This window comes from Halyomorpha halys, unplaced genomic scaffold (assembly GCF_000696795.3).
Source record: "Halyomorpha halys isolate HHAL.00 unplaced genomic scaffold, Hhal_1.1 Scaffold151.1, whole genome shotgun sequence".
In the NCBI taxonomy this organism is placed as follows: domain Eukaryota; kingdom Metazoa; phylum Arthropoda; class Insecta; order Hemiptera; family Pentatomidae; genus Halyomorpha; species Halyomorpha halys.
Genome location: NW_027116659.1, coordinates 703,374 through 725,444, shown reverse-complemented (window position 1 = coordinate 725,444; position 22,071 = coordinate 703,374). Strand labels below are relative to the sequence as shown.

General features: G+C 28.2%; 2 protein-coding genes across 4 annotated transcripts in view; one reads left to right on the top strand and one right to left on the bottom strand.

Moving 5' to 3' along the window:
• Positions 1–50: 50 nt before the first annotated feature.
• Pdi (protein disulfide isomerase) lies at positions 51–15,620 on the bottom strand. 2 transcript variants are annotated; one of them, XM_024358684.2, is made up of 10 exons: positions 15,308–15,620; positions 14,927–15,124; positions 13,385–13,665; positions 7,389–7,518; positions 5,436–5,542; positions 3,953–4,153; positions 3,688–3,858; positions 1,978–2,106; positions 1,795–1,893; positions 51–1,002 (listed from the first exon to the last, which is right to left on the bottom strand). In XM_024358684.2, the coding sequence occupies exons 1-10, from the start codon at positions 15,450–15,452 to the stop codon at positions 949–951; spliced, it is 1,515 nt and encodes a 504-aa protein (XP_024214452.1). In that variant the 5' UTR covers positions 15,453–15,620; the 3' UTR covers positions 51–948. The 2 variants fall into 2 exon arrangements, with proteins under 2 accessions (XP_024214452.1, XP_014272751.1); XM_014417265.3 differs by having other exon boundaries at positions 51–1,005; positions 15,308–15,617.
• LOC106678636 (methyltransferase-like protein 22) overlaps positions 15,555–22,071 on the top strand; it is a 13,423-nt gene continuing 6,906 nt past the window's right edge. Inside the window, exons 1-4 of one of the 2 annotated variants that reach the window (XM_014417267.3) lie at positions 15,555–15,694; positions 15,966–16,057; positions 16,151–16,267; positions 21,342–21,527. In XM_014417267.3, coding sequence (XP_014272753.1) covers positions 15,979–16,057; positions 16,151–16,267; positions 21,342–21,527 — 382 coding nt within the window. In that variant the 5' untranslated portion in view covers positions 15,555–15,694; positions 15,966–15,978. Of the gene's footprint in view, positions 15,695–15,823; positions 16,058–16,150; positions 16,268–21,341; positions 21,528–22,071 lie in introns of both variants that reach the window. The other variant, XM_014417266.3, reaches the window with a different exon arrangement.

Below are 22,071 nucleotides of genomic sequence, written 5' to 3'. Positions count from 1 at the left end.
AAGCTATTTTTAAAGTTAATGGCAGAAATGGAATAAATAAAATAAATAAGAAAATTGGTACTTATATATATACAATTAAAGACAAAATTTGACACAATTAGAGAAATTATTATGTATTTTATAAAGTTAGTTCATCAGCCAATTAAAAGAGCTTATCGTTGACAGTTTTATGAACATTTAGATCGCAATCACAGACAAACTTTTAAATATACAATTGAGTCATCTGTTCTTATAAATTACTGAATTAATCTAAACAAAATCAAGTTGAAAAACAACAAATGCATCTAGTATTACAAACATCTCTTATTTCTTAACAGATAATTAAAATAATAAATTTACAACAAAATTATTATCTGAAAAATAAACAACAATAGAAAAACATGGAAAGCAAGGGTAGTAGGTATAAATTTGGCTTACAATAAAAAAAGATGTGATGAATAGTTTACAATTAAATTCTTTGTACACACATACATTAGTCAGCTACTTTCTACCAACTAATAATTTTTTTTTTTTTAATAAAATAGAAACTCCTATGTGTTTATTTATAAATACTGCCAAAATAAAAATTAAAAAAAAGGAATTGGAAATGTCCTTAGATAATTTTGTTTAAAAAAAATTAAATAGTAAGGAATGCAACAAACGGAATCTAACATTACTTTATTAAGCCTATAAGAACAATATCAATTAAGAAATTTAAATATATTTATGTATATATATAGCACTCTTGGAACACTGCATCACTATAGTTTTATTGTTTCTCACGCAATATCAGTCTCAATTATATTATAATTTTAGGATACTTTATCACACAATATGTGACAAAGTGTTTAAGAGCTGCACGTTCTCTCAGACCAAATGACCTCAAAGAATGGGCTTGAGTTGAGAACGTTATCAAAGTGATTTTAAGATATTTTCTTTTTTAAATTAAACTTTCCTAATACCAACAATTTACAATTCATCCTTTGTAGGTAAATCTTCCTTCTCCTCTTCCTCTTCTTCTTCCTTCTTAAACAGAAAAAAAAAATAAAATAAATAATGAGGTACTGGAAAATCGTTGATTTATCATGTGTAGTTGATAAAAGGAAGATGGTGAACAAGGCTTATAATAGTTCATTTATTATTTGAGTAATTTTGACCACACTTACATCATCTTCCTTTTATTAAATAACTAATATTTAGGAAATATAAAAGAAATATTAGAGATCTATAACATAAAACACAGTATCAGAATATTCAACTTGCTACGATCAACAATTCCAAGAAATAATTGAAATACATTTTTATATTAGATACTACAATCAAAACCAGAAAGGCTAAATTTCAAATTATAAATCTTCAGTGATATGTTATTACGAAAACATTTTTTAATACAAAGTCTTTTTTTTTTTTTTTATTAATAAAACACCAACATTTTGGAGTGCTTTTCCATCTTAAGGGTGTAGGCATTAGACTAATATAATTATAAATCAGTCCTACAAATGAAATGATGTAGGTATCTGATTGATGGCCTAACAAACACTAATAATCAAGGAAGGCAGTGCAGTTAGCATTATGCCTAATCTTTTAAAGTTTCGAGTATATCATAAAAAATTATGTTTATCAAACATCTGTAAATGTACTAATTAGTTCTAATGATGATGAACTAAGTTTAACTATACTAAAAATGGGCTGAGCAGATCAAAGTCGGCAAAGTGACTGTTCTCACACAGACAGAGCCGAATAATTTTCTGGCCAGAGAAAATTGAGTGATTGGTTCAGCATAGATAGGAAACTTTTTAGTCAATGTTTACTTACATGCTCTTCTTCTTCCTTGGCACCTTTTCCGTATTCTCCTCCGGTTTCGATGAACTTGGTCATTCCTTCTAATGTCCTGTCAGCGTTATAATCGATCACCTTTGAAGAAAACGAAAAAATATTAATATTTTTAGAATTAACTTAAATTTAAAGTTGGAAAAAAAAAAAAAAATTAAAACTCACTTCATTATCTCCTTTCTTGTACAATTTGATAGTTGGGAATGAACTGATTTTAGTATGTTCCAATTCATTGGCAGTAGCATCGATCTTGGCAATGACAATATCATCTCTATCTTTAAAAGCTTCTCCCAGCTAAGAAATTAAAGAAAATAAATAAATAAAAAATAATTTTTATAAGGTTTGAAAATTAAACCAATAAATTTAATTAGATAAATGGTACCCTAAAATTAGATGAAAGAGGTAGCTAAGCAGGCAAGGCGATAAAGTTTTTATCATATTTTTAGAAAATTATATTTTATTTTTCATGAGTCAGTCTTGAATATAAACCAAAAGTGACATACTACTTGGCTGTTTATACCCAGTCAAACTTACTAAAAACATTTCTTTAAACCAGTGGTTCCTAATCTTTCTTGGCAGAGGGACCCTTTTGGGACTAGAAATGGCAGAACCACATTTCATACTGACTCAAAAACTATGCAAAATTGAAGAAAATATGGAAAAATGTTGAATGACACATTTCTAAATTATTAGCCGACACTGCTTTAAAGTAAGTGTAGCATGTATTTAAGTCTTGTCAAAATAAACTACCTTCATTCCACTAATTCAAAATGCTCTTAAAATATGCTTTCCAATTGACACACAAATTTAATAATATTAAATACAAACAAATAAAATGAAAGATATATACAAACCAAAAGGATCCTTTCTCTAATTAAATAAATAATAATAAACAAAGGAGATCGAAAATTATGATGCTTAAATATAAAAAAATCTTCACCTTAATCTTATAGAATAAACGGAACAAAAAAAAGAAAATAATTAATTCTCAAATATTATGCAATGAATAGAAAACAAAACACTCGATATTTGATACAATAACAAAAGAAAGTCACTCATAGAAGATGGAAGAATAAAAGCTCGCCAATAAGCGCATATCAAACAAAGAGAAGATTAATCTCCGAATCTCTTCCAATATGACCGCTATCGTACAAATGGTAAAGGCCTGGTGAATGATGGCCACTTGCACCCACTCTACACCCAAAGACTTGGGGCTTAACAGTGGCGGTGAGCCAGTAAGTGGTTGAAATCACCAGAAATTAAAACAAATCCGATGGCTCAGAAAATGTCCAGTAGACCCCAAAACAAGGAAAGGTGGGGAATTGAGTACCCGAAGGTTTAAAAATTAGCATATGTAATGCGTCAAAAAACATGGAGTAGATGTTCAAAAGTTCCTCATTCTGAACTTTGCTTGGAACAAGGTCTTCATAAACCCACAATACTAATACAATACAATGAAAGCCCACCACATTAAGTGTTTTAACCAACTAACTGGTAGCAGCTGTTTTAATAACAAAAAAAAACCCAAAGACAAAAAAAAAATATATTGAAAAATCATTAAGAAATAAAAATTAAACTACAAATAAATCTTTCTTTGGCTATAACAATATTTTTAATTCAATGTCCCACAAGGCTTTTTGAAACTGAAGACTACAGCTAACTGGCATGAATTTTTAGTCAAAAAAATGGTCTAGAACTAACTCGGCATGGAATAATCATATGAAGTAAATTTTAGAGTTATATCTATAAAGTAGTAAGGTTTCAAGTGTATCTTAAAAACTATGTTCATCAAAGATCTATAAATGTACTAATCAGTCCCGATGATGATGCACTAACTTTAACTACACTAAAAATATATTTGTAGTCATATATTACCTCATCATAAATAGGAGAAAGCTGCTTACAATGTCCACACCAAGGTGCATAAAATTCAACAAGCACGTGTTTCTCCTTATCAAAGACAACTTCATCAAAGTTGGTAGAAACCAAAACCTTAACTGGTTGTTTATCCCAATCTTCTGGAAGAGTCTGGGAGAGGAGGTGTTCCTACAAAATTTTTAAAATGATAAGTAACGATATATTAAATTTAGTAGTGATGTCATGAATAAGGATTATAATTAATAATAAATCAAATTGTTACCTTAAGGGTTCCATCAATATAAGCCTGAACGAATCCTTTTACATTATCAGCAGACAAATCATCACTGTCGGGCTTATATTTGAGCATGTCCTCTTCGAGGCGGATGATCCTCATGGTTGGGACCAGAGTGGCAGAGATTCCGAAATATTCCATTATCCTGTTGTGGTCGGGCTCATCAACATCAATGGTCACAAAGAGGAGCTATAAAAACGAAAACAATTTAATTATAAAATTCAATGAATGTCATCTATATAGAGGATAGGGAAGATACTATGCCATGGCTGGGAACTTCCAAATAAAAAATCAATTTTTTATTTGTGTATCATATAATTATATGTAAAATTTTTTAAATTAGATGGGTCTCGTCTAAATTGATAAGACTTTATGAAATCTCATATCAAAGTGTAATCAATGAAGGAAGATAGTCCAAATGCCTGAGGAGAGGCTGTGAGTAAGTATTGTATAATTATATGCTTGAAAAAATCCCGGATATGGCCTGGGTCTCGATCTCGTAACCTTTGGGTTGGCAGACAGGCGGGTGGGTTACCTACCACACTGCTAACGTGACCCCCAAAATGTTTTTAAAAATATAAGCCATAATAGACATCTGTATGTCTAATAGTTCCTAAGATATTATATACTATACACAGATATGTTCCTGAGATAGTATTTCATAAACCAAATGTTTTTCAAACAATCGAAAAATCAACATGTTGTGGATTATTTTGGTAAATTTAATGGAGAGTAATAATTATAAATTAATTTATAGAAAATTCAACTAACATTAGTTTGAGTGCTGACCAACATGTATATGTCTAATGTTTCTTGAAATATAGTTATTTATGAACTAAATGTTTTGTGCAAACATCTAGAAATCAATATTTTGTGAATTTATTTAGGCAATTTTCACGGGAAATACTATTACTATGAAAATACTAATTAATAATTAGATGGTCAGGGCTATGACCAAGAAGAACATCAGTAGTTCTCATGTAAAAATTATAATTAATGTGTAATAATTATAATCATATTTACTTTTTAATAGGTATTAATAAAAAAAACTTTAGGGGATTGATATACTACTAAAACTTGTTGACATAAACTTAAATATGTTCATTAAGAAATTTGATAGAATAAAAACATCAAATTGATTCTTTTGTTTCTCTGCATCAATTTTAGATGCTATTCGGTTGATGAGATATACTTGGCCTAGTACTCTTCATATATACAAAACAGGCTTGTATAATCTGAGTTTATAGCGGATGAAACTACAGGATTCAATTAGTATAAAATAAAAATTGTATCCATTCAGCCAACCTAAAAGCTAAATTTTTGAGTTGTATTTGTACTGCATAGAAAGTGCTATATATTAACTAATTGACAATAAAAAGGGAAACAATGAAAGTTAATCTCATTAGTATAAAGATATGTTTTCACGAGAAATCATATAAGTGTACTCATTACATAAATATAAAATACTTACATTAGTCTTGAACTGCCTGGCAAGTGGTTTCAAAGGTGGAAGAAGTTGGTCCAGGTGCCCTTGCTTCTTGGACAAGAAGAACAACAGATGGGATTTGATGCCACCGCCTGTTAATGAATAAATAACAATAAAACACAAATTTCTGAGTGAACTTTTTATAGTAAATTACGGGCTGCACAATAAAGAACTTCCTTTTAAGGATATTTAATACTTCATCTGACCAATTTCAAAGTATAAAATGAGTGATTTTGCAAGATAAAATTATTAATATATTTTCTATCCCATTTATACTTAGTGTTATTATTAATTAACAGATTATTTAGTTATTTTTGGCAAATTTCATAGGAAATACTACTCCCAATATAATAATTATAAATTATTTATGGGACATTCACCTATCTTCAATTTGAATGCTAACAGACATCAGTACGTCCAATGTTTCCAAAAATATAGTTGTTCATAAACTTAATGTTTTGTCCAAACATCTAGAAATCTCCATTTTGTGAATTTATTTTGGCAAACTTCATGGAAACTATTACTCCTAAGAAAATACTAATTAATAATTAGATGGTCAGGGCTATGACCAAGAAGAACAACAGTAGTTCTCATGTAAAAATTATAATTAATGTGTAATAATTTTTCATAATATAACTTCATAACCCATCTTTTCTCTTTTAAATATCTTTTTCATTTACAAATGTAATGTCATTTCTTAACCTAAAGCTATTCTTTTGTTTTCCTTCATTCTGAAAGGAGAATGTCGCTTTCCTAGACCTTTATTTTATTCTTATTTCCCTTATTGTCCACATTTTAGTTCAGAGCCTACTGTATTTTTTTTTTATTTCTCTTTTATCTACTTTTTTTATTTGTTATTATTACCATTTTCATTATATGTCAAATATTTTTTTATATTTCTTGTTTATTTTTACCGTACATCTTATTTTAATTTCCTTTCTTCATTTTTATAAAACTTTCCACATCATTTTTGGTCACACCTTAATTTACTTTTATTTCATTTTATCTTATTCTCTTACTCTGTTACTTAAACTTAGTTGTTTTATCTTTTTTAGCACTGATGAAAGTGGGATGAAACATTAACTCATAATAAATGGTTTATTTAGATTTGATTTATTTTGACCGAACCCAAGCAATCTTTCTCAATGAAGGATCTTCAACTACTTTTGTTCTTTTAGAATGGAGCCCTTAACCCTACCATCTCTCCTTCTATGTAACTTTTTATTTATAATTTGAAATCCACATTTGACTTTATTAATGAATCATTAAAAGATCCACATAAATACAATCCATATAAATGAAATCTAATTGGCCAAGTTATGATATTTTTTAAATAATAATGTTGACCATGCCACAGCGCACTTGGCAAGTAATTAATGTTTAAATCATACTTCCTAATCTATTATAATACAGATGAAACCTAGGAAGATAATGCCTATTAAGACAACAAAGGTTTAGTGAATAATTTCAATAGCCACCAACTATTGTGAGTAGTTAAATTCCAGAAAACATTAGAAATGATAAATATGTTTTTACAACATAATTAGAACAAATATATGTGTTAAGAGACTTGAGAAGCTATCACCCGGAATACTCAGGAGATAAATATGTATTTTAAAGCGATCTATCCATACTTATGAAGAACTTCAGATCATAAATTAAAATTTAACTGTCTTATTGTCGTTATCAGTTGAGCAATAAAAACAAGTTTTAACTCTCCCCCTTCCCAAAAAAGTTCTATTTATTATCAGAAACAACTTCCTATAATGACATGATAATTTTAACCCTAAGAAGATAAAATATTAAAGAAAAAATGTTCACTGTGAATTATATTCTTTGATGTTTCAATTTCAATGTTAAATTCATAAAATAAAAAAATAAATAAATTTAAAAAAACAATGTAAGGAAAACAAATTTTTATTGATCAGAAAAGCTTACCGAAAATCTTTTGGGCACTTTCATGGTTGAATTCAATGAGCAGAGGAAGAGATTCAGAAAGAATAAAGTTTCTAAGATTGTCATTATCTCCCATTTTGTCGTGCTCGATTTCGGCTTTTCCTTCATCAAACTGAAAAATATAAAGTATACGTTATAGTAAATACAAATAAAGATAGAACAACTTTCAGGCATTAGTATTCGTTTTGTAACTTAAATTAATAAGTTCTCCTTGTATAATCATGTGTAGTGGCTTGTAAATTTAACATTATAACTATATAAAGTTTTATACAGAATACTACCCAAACAAGTTACTGCAATTACTTAAACATCAATATATGCTAATAGCTAACTTTAAAACAATATTATCATCAATAGTCTTCATTTCATAGATAAATAGATGCACAAGTTTTCTGATTGAAAACATGTAGTAGACAAGTATAGGCAAACATCTGTTTTAAGAGCGTTGGAGAAGCTTTCACATGTCTTTCAAATGACGACCAATTTAATGAATGAATCTTAGTACTTTGGAATAACTTAAGAATTGCAGACTCGTCAGAGGACTTAAATTTTAAATGTACTACACTTTACCATGACAAAATTTTGTTAATATTAACTATATTTTACTTAAATACTATATTGAAGAAAAAATGCTAAATTCATCTTACCATAATTACTAAAATTCTTATCACATTATAAGGAGTAACAATTATAATTTACATGTCGTGTAGTAGGGGAACATATTATAGAGACACAAGCCATGACCATAATTTATTTCCAACATTTTAGGAACAATAAAAAACAAGAATCATGATCAATACAACAATGCCAATACCAAATTGTTCAAATAAATACTCCACAATATCTAAGATCATAACATGAACCCATGATGACTTGATCTACAACAACTCCTTGGTTAAGTGAAGCCTATTAGCCTACCAGAAGCAATTCACATCAGCACTACCTCTAAATCCTAGTCGGGAATAGAGGTCTGTTTTTCTAATCAAGTTAAAATAAACCTGGACGAAAGATTCGAGGAAGCTAGATTTGAGAATATTGGACAGCCATAATCAATAAATCTAAACTCATTAATTTGTTCTTGAACTAAAATATTTGAAAGTCAGAAAGGAATTGAAAGACAGCTAGCTGTTACTCAAAGGAAACTTAAGGTGGTCTCCATACTTATATTAAGTTCCGTTCTTTGGAAACTGATGTAAGTCCTACATAAAAAAAAAAGAAGACTATACACACATAAAACCATATTTTGTAGCCATTAGTTTATTTGTAGTCTTAAATATCATGTGTGATCAACTCAAATATATTTATTTGTAATCCTGACTAAATTTTCAACAGCTTCGTCGTTCAATGAAAAATTTGATTTTTTTTTTATAAGTGACATCTTTGAATTAAAGTTACAAAAACTGGTTCCCAGTATAAATTGGCAACCAAGGTAACTAAGAAACAATTTTAAACAAGGACTACTTTTGGCATGGCATTTGTATCATAGTTAAGATACAGTGACCCACGATATAAGTTCAATAATAAGTAGAAAATTATAGTTAGAATGTAATATAAGGCGACTAAAGGAAATCTAAACTGAAATAAACAATATTGAATAATTTATGATTTTTAAAGAGAGATATTCAAAAATAAATTGGAAATTATAAAAATATGTTCCAAAATTCAAAACGAAACCTATAAGTTTGAATTAAACAAAATATTTTGAAAGTGGTTGGAAAGCAGTAAAAAAAAACAACAAAAAAACAACACAAAAATTGATTTTGAGTTCAATAAAAAATAATTAATAATACAGGTTACCAACCAAGTCTAACCAGATTGAAAAGGTCAATAACTGATGCTGCTTCTAGCTTAACATTGGTAAAAAAGAGATGCCTAGAAATCTGACCACCGCACACCAATTTGGTCTGTGACTGATTATCTGTTGTTAAATCCTTCTTTGTGCATTACAATTCAGCTGGAGATTCGTATGAAAATAAAAATGATCCAGTATCATTTTGAATCAAATTTCATCCACTGTTTTCTCTTATACAAGAGCACCTCTTCGACCCAGCTAAATTTCAAGAAGTCAGTCCGATTTGGCCTAACATTTTCTTGATTCATAAAAGCTCTAAGGAAAAGAAACTGATTTCATCCAATAAACCTTTCAAAACTTGAAATCGTTTTTAAAAATAATTTATTCAGTAAGTCAGGTATGAAATAAAAAAGAAAAAACTGAAAAAAAAAATTGCAATATTTCCGGCTTGATAAGTTTGATGTGAACAGTAATGAAAGTTATAGTTTACTAATTACCTATTAATATTTAGATTTTGTAATGAATGTTTACATTATCATTGGTGAAACAATCTGTTTCAATATATTAAGTCCACTGAATTAGTATAAATCTAATTATTAATCCATCATGACATGACATAAGCATGATTTTTTTCCTCTCTTAGATTGCTGTTTTAAGTAGGTCCAAAACTTCATAATTAAAAGGGATAATAATTCATGATATTCCTTATTATTTATAGGGACTAGGGGGGCAAAAGGAACACCTTCATGGCAAAAATGAGAAGAGAAACTGATTTAGGTGCCAGACACGACACAACTCTATAGGAGAGAAGTTCAGCATTAAGAATTTCTAAAATACTTCATTAAGGATTGTGGGTGAACCCTCATGATGGAAGTAGAACATCAGGGAAAACATCAACAAAACCACCCAACAATAGAACACTAAATGAAATTATTTATCTCATATAAACACACAGTAAGATAACCCCTTGGTCTCATAATCCCTCATAGACGGTTCCATCCCAGGTTTCAAATGAATTTTGCCTATTTTAGGTGTTCTAAAGAAGGCAGAATTATGGCTTCAATTCTATTAGAGACATCAGAAAAATATCAGAACTACAGGAATAAACAACTTCACTAAGGAGTTTCATCGGTAAGTGAATGAACTGAATTTTTTGATGAATTTATTCATGGCTGGAAGTCAGAGCCAGCTCACAAAAAGCTAGGGTCATAGAAGAAAAAGAAAAAAAAGGAGAAGAAAGAGCACATCACTTAAAAACAAAATAGAGAAAAAGAATTTAAAACATCAGTCAACTAATCAATATTAATTATTAAAAACACAGTAACTACTCCAGAAATTTATATATGTTGTAAAGAAAAATTATTATTGGAGTTATACCAATGAGAAGATTAATTTAATGTTTAGTAATTTGCTTGTTATATTTATATAAAAAACAAAATAATGCAATAAAAGAATATTAGAAAGCTTTTTTAAAAACCTGATATCTTGCAATAAGATTTATTATTAACTATAAAAAATAGAATTACTTCACTATCAAAATACAAAATTGGTAAAAATGTTAATTCCCATCTTAATATAGATGAAATAGGATCAAGAGCTTTTATAAAATCAATAGATTAACCAGTTATATCTTATCAATTGAATAAAAATATTAATATTTTCTAAAAAAAAAAACTAAAAGAAGGGAAAAAAAGTAAAAGAACATTTCATAATTCTTGAAGGTATATATGAATTCAAAATTAAGCTAATTTTCCGTACAGAAATAGTTGTTAGGCCTAATTACCTTAGGCATATAAAAACTATTGCTCATCAACATTTTCTGTAATCTTTAAATAAGAATTACTAAAAAAATGAAGTCTGTACAAATATAAATGTTCTTCTTACCGTAACCTATCATGAGCACAATTATTTAAAAGGATCTTGATATCAAATAAGGAAATAGGAATGATTTAACTTTGACTTCTCTTCTTCCAAAATAAACCCATATTCAAAACAGCTATACTTTCAACATAACATATCCTGATAACTACCCAAGGTGTTTCCATATAAATGTTTATATTAATAAAAATATTATAAACTTAACAATCAATAGAAAAGCCTAATTCTGTTTTTTTTATAAAGACAGCCACCTACCTATCTTACATTTGTTTCAAGAGATTACCACATTGTGTCCAGTGAAAAGCGAGTAAAATTAATTCATTTAAATTATTGAAGGAAAATATTGAAATTTAACTGAATCCAAAAAATTAAATAAGTAAAAATTATATCAAACCTTTAAAAAAATATCTTAAGCCCAACATGCTCTTTAAATTGATATTTTTATGCTTAATTAGTAATTTTAAAAGCAAAGTTAAAAATTATTCATTATATAATCCCAATGTTCTTTTTTTTTCTTTTCAAAATTCGGAGACACTAGGTATTTAAATAAGTTAACTAATCCACCATTTCAAAAAACAATAAGAAAGGTCCAGAAAATTACAATTAAAAAAAAAAAGTTAAACTTATTATGAAGCACTAAAAAAAAAAAAAAATTAAAATTCAGACCAATAAAATTTTACCTACAAAAATATTAAATTAAATTCTTAACCTATTTCATATTGAATAATATATTAATAATTGCATTAGTCAAGTAGAAAAATACATATATATTTAATCCAAAATTAGAATCTTGATTCTTCTGCATAAGGCCAAAGCATCAACCACCACGCCACATGTCAAGTTTAAATTATCTTCTAAAAGGGGACCGTATCAATATCAATTCTACAACATCAGTAAAGGAGTTAAATATCTTCATCTACCAAATTAAATAAGTTAAGTCCAAATATTAAAATAAATTAATTCAAATAGTCGATACAAAAATATTAAAAGGATATAAAATTAACATAAAATAGGGTAATAGAGATTTTTGTTATGAAATCTTAGGATGCAATATTACAGGCAAAGGAGAATTCATAACAACCATGATTAGAAGATTTTACTTTTGAAAAGAATTATTTATTCGTTTGACATATTTTCCAAGAAGTCCCAACAAAAACTGCCATAAATTATCTGAAAAAGTATGGTCTAAGTAATGGTATTAGTAGCATAGGAGCTTCAATAATTGGATCTTAAGGTTTTCTAAAATGGTTCACTTTAAGACTTCAATAACTAAATAATCCATATCTGATGTTCAGTTACCATGAACTAACTTCCACTTAGCTATGTATGAAATATATAATAAGGAAAAGTACAATGATCATGAAAAATTTTGAAATAGAGTTTTCAATAGATTCCAAATAACCAAGTCTTACAAAATGGTTTGTGTGTCTGAGTGAACAAGCCTAGCTCAAAAATGAAAAGTCATACAACACTGAAATAACATATTTAGGACAGGTGTATGGCTGGGATGTGACAGCAACTTTTATGTTAAAATTGACAAACTGAAAGTACAACTTTCAACAAAAAGTAGAATGTAAGTGAAAAATTTGTGATACACGCACCCTACCAGATTTTTTCACCTTTAAGAGTTTTAAAACCGACGGATTCTCAATGGGAATACACTATTAATTTCAGGAGTATTTTTATTTATTATTATTTTTTGAGGTTTAAATCACAAAACCTGTTACAAGATGGCTCAAGTAATCAGAAGAAAAAATATGAATTGTTAATATGCAATTGCTTTTATTTTTAATGGTTTTCTCTCAACACCAACAATTTTACTTGATTTAATAATTTCAATATTAATAGATATGAACAGAAACAGATGCATTATTTCAAGAACTAAAAAATAATAAATTTATTTCAAATAGTATGGTTGATTTTAGAAGTATATTCCACGCATGTATTAAAAGATGATGAGTTTATATTTATTTGAGATGAAACTAACTTATTTTATTAAAAATATATCTAAAATATGGTCAAGTCAGCATTGTGTAACGCTAATTGATTAATCATGTTAACCTGAATGATGCATTATACTTAGAACACTTCAACCAAGAGATTCTTTCTAAAAGAAGATAATGACTTCAATCCATACTTCAAGTAAATGGCTAACTATTAATATAAACATTACTAACAAATAATCCCGATTTTAATTTTTTTTTTTTTTTATAGCAGAAGGATAAAGAACAAAATTGACTATTATTAAAAACAATAAAAAAAAGAATAATTGAGATTTGCACAGCTTATAATAATAGTAAATTATTACCGATTTAAAGACGATGACTTTTCCTTCTCCATCTTCAGACCCATATTCTTTCAGAACTTCAGGATCAGATGATATTCCAAATGGGCTTTCGTCAATAGAAGAAGCGACTGAAATAAACTGCTTAGCAGCATCACTCTCTTGATTTTTAAACAGACCCAGGACTACTACATTTCCACCTTGCTCAACAAATTCTTTGACTTCGCTTACACCAGCCAATGCTTTAGCAGGAGGACCTGACTTCTTGGTGACCCAGCCAACAATGTCATCAGCCTGCCGTCCGCCTACAATACAGAAAAACATGCTAATGAAACACAATTTATTGAATATAAATTTATTTGATTCAATTATACAAATTCGGAACAAGGTATTTCATTAGTACTTCTTTATCAATAAAAAATTGTTCTAAAATATGGTGAAAGTCTGGGTGATAAGATAAACATTTCTAATAAACTTAACTATTTTGAAATAAATGTATTCTTTGAAATATGTGATAAGTGTTTCTACGGTCATATAAGTGATAAATTAGTAAAAAAAAAAAATTAATTAATTTTTTTTAATGAAGCAGACAACTATTATATTAGAAAACCACAAAGAGAAAACTGATGGCTTAACATAACATAACTTATTTCTTTACTTCATGGAAAATAGAAATCTAAGATAAAGGGAAGGATCTTTTCAACTTCCTGGAAGTTGAAAGGTCAAATAAGGTCATACAGGATAAAAAGGATTGGTAAGAGGCCTTGAAAGATAGCTCATCTTTACTAGTAACAGAAATGAAAAACTTGGTACTTAAAAAGGTTCTGTAAATTTCATCACACCAAAATAAATATAACCAATGAAGGATAATCTACCTAGAAGACTAAGTTACATGTGTTATTAATGACAAATGCTTGATTTTAAACTAATATAAAAACTTTGAAAAATATATAGAATATCAGAAATATACAATAATATACCTCACAAAAAAAAAAAAAAAAGTTAAGCAATAAAACACTTCAAGGAGGAACAACAAATAAAACACTTCCTTCAACAAAGGAAACCAAAACAAGCCATTTTAAGACATGAATACAAAGCAGTATGAAAATTTGATTTTGTATGTTTCCTAATTCATAAATAAAACAATAAAACTGAGCAACTCACTAATTACAAGCTGCTGCTACAATATTATTTAAATAAACAGGAATAAAGTTCAAACCGTTATGAATTCATTACGGTTATATCATTATATAAAAAATATAAACCGGTTTTATGAACTTTATTGATAATGAAAACTCAAACTTATCATCTTGCATGTGCTGATACTATCATATGTTCTGCAAGATGTCATAGAACAGAGAATATATTTTTGATAGATATTTTTATAACAAACAACCATAATGCAAAGAAACACAAAGATTGATTCTTACAAACTACTAATCAAAACAATATGTTATGAATTACAGCTAAATTTCATCAAGTTCTTCTTTCTAAGAATTCACCTGCGGATGGATAAATAAATAAGAATATAAGACCAATAATTGCAATATCAATACTAATATTTACCGGAATAATCAACCGGTGACCCCTTTTTAAAGAACTTGAGAGTAGGGTATCCTCTGACACCATGTTTCTCTGCAAGTTCAGTTTCTTCTGTGGCATCAACTTTGGCAAGTTTAATTGGGGATCCTAAGTCTTTCAATTTAGTAGCAGCTTTGGCATATTCTGGGGCTAAAGCCTTGCAGTGTCCACACCAAGGGGCATCTGAAACATGGATAAATTTAAGTGGCAATAAGCACCAAATGAACCCCTCTAATATATTAATTTGAAGATATAATATCCAATCTAATTAACAAAATCATATCTCATAATACGTAATTATTAACAGAAAGACATGCCAAAGCATGAATATCTATTGAGAAAGATAACATGACATATGTTGCTTACAGAATTCGACAAGAATATAATCATTGTTACTGATAGCATGTTTGAAATTGTTCTTGTCCAGGACAAGAACACCCTCTTCTTCTTTCGGCGAAGAGCATAATACGCTTCCGCATATTAAAAACAATACAAAGGTGCCGATGAACATACTGAACCAATGAACCGGGTGAAGACGCTAAGAAGAATGAAGTTCCCTGAACCGAAGATATCTTTTAACGTGGCAACTTCTCGTGGAGCAGCCTGATTGGACAGTTAACGCTCCGTTATACACATGACGTAGGAAATACTTGTGGGAGTTTTCCCTCTCTCACCGATTTAAAAAGTTTCATATCACAGAAATAAAAAATGAAATTATTTCTTCAACTCTAGGCTGGGAAAACAAACTATACGGTAAATTATAATATACTAATTACTCATATAACAAATATATTTAAAAACACCTGGTAGGAAATGGTTAACCTTATCACTTAGAAGCCGCCATCCTCAACTGTTTATGATTTTATCTCTTATCACTTTTAGCTGTCGGCTTCTATTTCTTTCTCATCAAATGTTTTTCTGCCAATTTCCAACTCTAAACGACCCTGGCTAAAATAAATCCCAGACCTTAGCCAAGTTATAACATGTAAGGTATAAGCAGTTTTATCTGCATTATTTGCCCTAGGGAGATCTTTGGAATGACTGATTCTTTGGAAGTTAAGTCTGAATTGTATGATGAGGATGGATTTTGTAATAGGAGCAGTCCACATCGCTCTAGTAAGTTAAAAAGAAAATTAAAAAACTTTTCAAATATGTTTGAAGAAATACCTAATTTGTTAATTTGTTCATATCCTTTTAGTTTTATTTTAGATACAATATTCTTTCTTCAATTTTTCCAAATATGTGAAAATTTGGACTTCAGCATAAAAACTGATGATGATGAAGATGTAATTGTTCCAAGAAAGAAATATCAAACCATTGAAATAGGTGATTATTAATAACTAATTCATTCTTCAATTATATTCTAATTTTAATATTAACATGGTTTCTTCTAATTTTAATTATTTGAACTTCATTTTTGTAATGGGCAAGGGTATCATTTTTTTCATCTGTTTTGGAAGAACAGATAAGCTGAGATGATTATGTAATAAGTGTTTCTGGTAAAAAAAAAAAATATATATATATTCTTTTATTTCAAAATCATTTTTGTATTTTCAATATTACCAAAAATTGTTTTAGCTATTTCTCAAGTCAAGTTAAGTCCCTTCTTACATCCAACTTAATATTCTAAGCTTTTTATTACATTTTAAAATCACAGTTTTTGAATTCTATAATCATTATCATTGGTATTTTGTCTGTTTAAATTAGAAATAATTTACTTTTATGGCTAAATTTATGGCTAAAACTGTTCATTGCTTAAAATATCAAATATATATTTCTAAGTAAGAAACTTATATTTAAATTTCCTAGACAATCAGAATTTTGTTTTTTAATGAAACGGGTTGTTTTTAATTTGTGACCCTTTAGTTTTAAAACTATTCAATATAGTTATGTTTCTGTAGAAGAAAATGAATTGAAAAATGAAGTAATGCATGAAAAAACAGATAAAACCTGTTAGATTATCGTTATTGATTTATGTTCTGGATTAGTTGATGATCTTGCTAGAACCATAAATAGAAAAAATTGGTTTTGATTATCTTTTCATTTACATACCTCTACTAAAGTATATTCTGGATTTTATTTAAAATACAATTTTTATTTTGTTTACTTATAATTTTATGAATATATACTAATGTAGGGATATTATTAATAGAATCATTTTTGTTAATTAGTCAAAGATTGTATAACAGAATACTACATTAAAAAAATGATTTACCAGTCTCATGGAAAAAGCTCCTTATGAAAGGAAAAGTCCTCAAAAGCTTATTATGAAAAGAATATCTAGGAATAAAAAATTGTCTTAAATAATTGAGATTTACTGAACTATCATGAAATACGATTATTTCAAAATTCTGACCTTCATGACAAAACAAAATCTGCTATATTATTTGTAAAATTCTTATCAGTTTGAATAAAAGTTGCAGACTTTAAATTCTTAAAAAAATCTTTAAATTTCAGGCTTATAATCCCATGATTATAGTGCTGAGAAAACAGAGACATCGCAGTTGATGAATCTTATACTTCTCCCTACAAAGGAGGCCTCTGGCCTCATTTCACCAATTGCTAGTCTTCTCCTCACAAAAAGAAGGAACAGAACAAAACCAGTAGTTTTCCGAGGGGTTTATCAACATGCTTAGCAACACTTGCTGGGGAGCTAATGTGTTCAATCCCTTCTTATGTGCACTTTACCTTTGTGATTGTGTTTGAAGGTCTATACCAGACTCTTCACTAACCCATTTTTTTGGAGATGTTAGGAGGCACTTATTGCATGTTGTATGTTGTTTTATTCACAAAAATCTGAGACCTTTTTTACCTACAACTGAAGGCCATTGTCAAATACTATCTGTTTAGTATCAGAACATTTTCAGTTGTTACTATCAGTTTCTGTTGGTTATTTTCCAAACAATCAATGATTTAAGTGCACGTTTTGAGAGGTACTTTTTACGAACACAGCCCTCATCCCTTCAATTCACATTGAGACTAATCATTTGTTGGAAAAATACCTTTGTATTCCACAAACTTTCTTTACTTTGATCTTATTTTTTTTAACAATATATAGAAACGTTCTTTCTTTAAACTAATTAATAACATACTTAATTTAAACTAATTTATTGTCACAGATAAGGGTGATTTTGATAACAAATCAAGCATTATTTTTGCTCTCTTTGTTATACTATGTTTCTAAATAATAATTAAGGAGTAATAATGCCCACTTTAGCAATCTGTTGCTTGCTACTCTTGGTAAATTACATTCAGAGCCATTAATTCTCTCTGAGAGCTTATGATCTGTGGTCAAAACAAATATGTGAATCATAATGTACTTTAAATTTCCATATTGTAAAAATATTTGCTGTTTCCCTATCTACTGAAGAATACATTTTCTCTTTAGCAGCTTGTGTTCATCAAGCATAAGGAAAGGTTAGCAAAGTGCCATGCTAATTCATCTATTTAGATGATTAGATCCACTCCTATTTGAGTTTCAGATACACCATGCGATAGTATGATTGGCTTCTGATCATGTGAGATCAAAGTATCTGCATTGAACAAGATTTTAACGTGTTCAAAAACATTCCTCTTAACGATGTCTACCGCTAACATGTCTTTGAAATGAAGCACTCTCATATTATATTTTGTGGATATAGTACATTCTTGATGTTTCTTATTTTCTGCTTCTTTTATGAGGTGAATCCCAAGTTTATCAACTTAATATCCCAAATATTTCCCAAACTTTAGAAAACTGACATTTTCTAAGATTTATTTTAGCACTCATCTAAAAACCTTCTAGACTTTATATTCGTTTGTAAAACTTCATGGATGTTTTTAAATTACTTTTGATTTTCATACATGATTCATTTTTAAATAATTAATTATGTCATTTGTATATGTTCATTAAATAATTGATTTGACGTTGCTCATTTAATGAATTGGCCTTTCTGGTTTAAACTAACAAATTAATGATTGTATCCCATGATTACACAAATATGATGACAGACAATTAAAAAATGAAAGTAAAGTACATTGCTGATAGAATTTACAAAAAGTAAAACATAGAAATATAGAGAATTGTTCCTTATACATTTATAACTAGGAAAATTTAGTAGTGAAAAAGTTCATCTAAAACAATTTTTTTTCAATTTCTGAACAGTTTATAAATTGATGTTTAATAATTTCAAAAGAAACTTTTCTATAATTGATAATCCTCAATAAAAATGACTTTAATTGATTATTTACCTACTTCTGATTTATTAAGAGATTTTTAAATTTAATGGAATTGTTCTAAAAATGAATTCAATTGCGAAGGGAATTATGAGTATTGTCTCCTACATAATCACTCAGACTATTAATTGTTTTATAAGCTACTATAAGGTTAACTGTATACTGAATGATGTTAACTGTATTTGAAATTAAATATTGACCTTGGTTAACAAAGATGCCACATTTTACAGTATACTCGTGATAATTGGTAATTATCTGTCTTTTTCAATTCAAATTTTGTTAATATCTAATTAAATTGTATTATAATGTGTACTACTGTAGTTTTAAGTTATAAATCAAACAGTAAGAAGGTTATCTATTAGTACAAGAGCCAGGAAGAAAAAAGGCAGTTATCTCACCCCAATTTTTGATTACTTCAATAAAAACTATGTATAACTACTAGTCAAAATTGATGAGTCTGCCAAGTATAGGTAGGGGGATTAAAAAACGGTGGCTTTAAAAATCTACCGAAAGATTAGTAGTTAATTTATTTTGAGAAATCTATATCTCAGGAACTATTTGACATACAGATGTCTATTAGCGCTCAAATTATAGCTAGTTTAATGGACTATAAAGAAGTTTATGACCTTTACCTTCACAGGAATAGTAGTTTTCATGATATTTGCTAAAATAAATTGATTTATAGTTGTTCCGACAATAAATTGGATTTATGAAAAACTTTATTTCAGAAACCATTGGACGTACAGATGTCTATCATTTACTACAAAATAGTTGATTATGTTTATCTTTGTAGGAATAGTAGTTTTTATGATATTTGACAAAATAAACTCACAAAATGTTAATTTCTAGTTGTTCATATAAAATGTTGGATATTTCAAAAAATATATCTCTAGATCCATAAGACGCACATATGTCTGCCAACACTCAAAATAAAGGAAATTTAACTTACTATAAAGTAGCTTATGACTCTTATCTTCGTAGGGGTAGTAGTTTTTATGATATTCACATATGGATATAAATTTGGCAAATGAAAGTTTATCCGAACAACTATAAATCAATTTATTTTAGCAAATTTCATGTAAACTATTACTCCTACGGAGATAAATATCATTAACTACTTAATAGCTCATTAAACTAGCTTTAATTTGAGTGCTAATAGACATGTGTACGTCGAATGGTTTTTGCGATATAAATTTTTCAAAATAAATTGACTATCTACTGATCTTTTAGTATGTCCCATACAACATTTTTATGAAATGTTGCTTTTTAAAAAACTATATCTTGAAAACTATTTAACGTAAATAACTCTAAATATTTTTTTTTTTTTTTCAATTTCTTGAGACAGGTAATTATTTATTAAATAAATCAAAAATTGTATCCTTGTATAGTCTCAAGCTGATGAAATAAAAAGTGTTGAGACTATACAAGGATACAATTTTTGATTTATTTAGTAAATAACTCTATTAGGGCTCATATTTTAGCAAATTTACTCTTCTTTAAATGACGTTCTCTTAGGTTTTTTTGTGTTGTTCCTACTTTTTAAGATATAGAGCTCCGAATAAAAAATTAGGTTTTTTTTTATCACTTTGAAACAGCCGCCATTTTTTATTTCCCCTACCTATATTTGGCAGACTCAACAATTTTGACTATTAATTATACATAGTTTTCATTAAAGTAGTCAGAAATTGAGGTGAGATAACTGCCTTTTTTCTCCTCTTGGGCTCTTGTACTATATGGAATGAATGAAATTAGTGGAATCTTCTACAATTAAACCAATTTTAAAATTACAATGATGACATGAAATGGGCATATAAACAACTAATGAATATCTGAGTTAAAAAAAAAAACAAATTTTTTTTAACTCAGACTATTATATTCTGCCAAAATCACACATAATTGTTAAAATTATGATTTTGACCTGATAAGCTAAACGCCATTGCCAACGACCTAAACAGCATTCTAATTCCCTTAAATTAATGATTGTGGTATATAGGCCTTTAAATTTTTTTTTTTTTTTTTTAAGCCCCTGGTCTGTCCAGTCTTCATAAGTTAACAGTATTGTCAATAGGTTACATTATTTTCTTATAGTTTTACAGTTATAATAGTTTTGTCCTGTTAACTTCTCAATTTTCTAATGTGAAGTTTTAATATTTATCAAATAAAAATTTCAATTTTTTTTTGGTAGAATGCAGTCCATCGACATCTTTGTCCCTTGTTGGATTACAACTATGGAGAGGAGCATTTGTCTTAGCCGATTTCATTTTGTCAAATCATGTAGATTTCACTGGGAAGACAGTACTTGAAGTTGGTTCTGGTGTTGGATTTACGAGTATAGTAGCTTCAATGTTTGCTAAAGAAGTTATTTGCACAGGTACGAATTGATGATAGTCAAATATTTTTGATTACCTAACCTTGACATATTGCCTGAATAAAATTATCAAATTATTTTTGAAGAAATTACTTATTTCCTTGATTAGCAATATTATTTAGTATGTAATTCTATAGTTATGAATTTAAATTTTAGTCTGAGTTAAAATTCAATTTTTAGCATTTTCTTTTACATTGTAAAATTATTTTATAATAGTTCATGATTAAAATTACAAATAAGGCATTGGAGTTCCAGATTGGACCAATTCACCTGCCATCAATTTTATAAAAACCCTTTAGATAGAAAAAATTTACAATTTTTTTTTCTAACTTGAGACCAGTGTTGAAACTTAATCCTTACATTTCTGTTATAAAGGGACAGATTTTTCAGAACTATTCCAACCTGGTTCCCAACGTCTTTAATTATGATTTTTAAAAATTAAAATAAATACATAAAAATTATAAAACAAAAGTTCATATAAAAAAAAGAGAATTTCATTTAGTTAGGCTGTTGAAATGTCTTTGTTATTAGATATTTAGGTTTATCA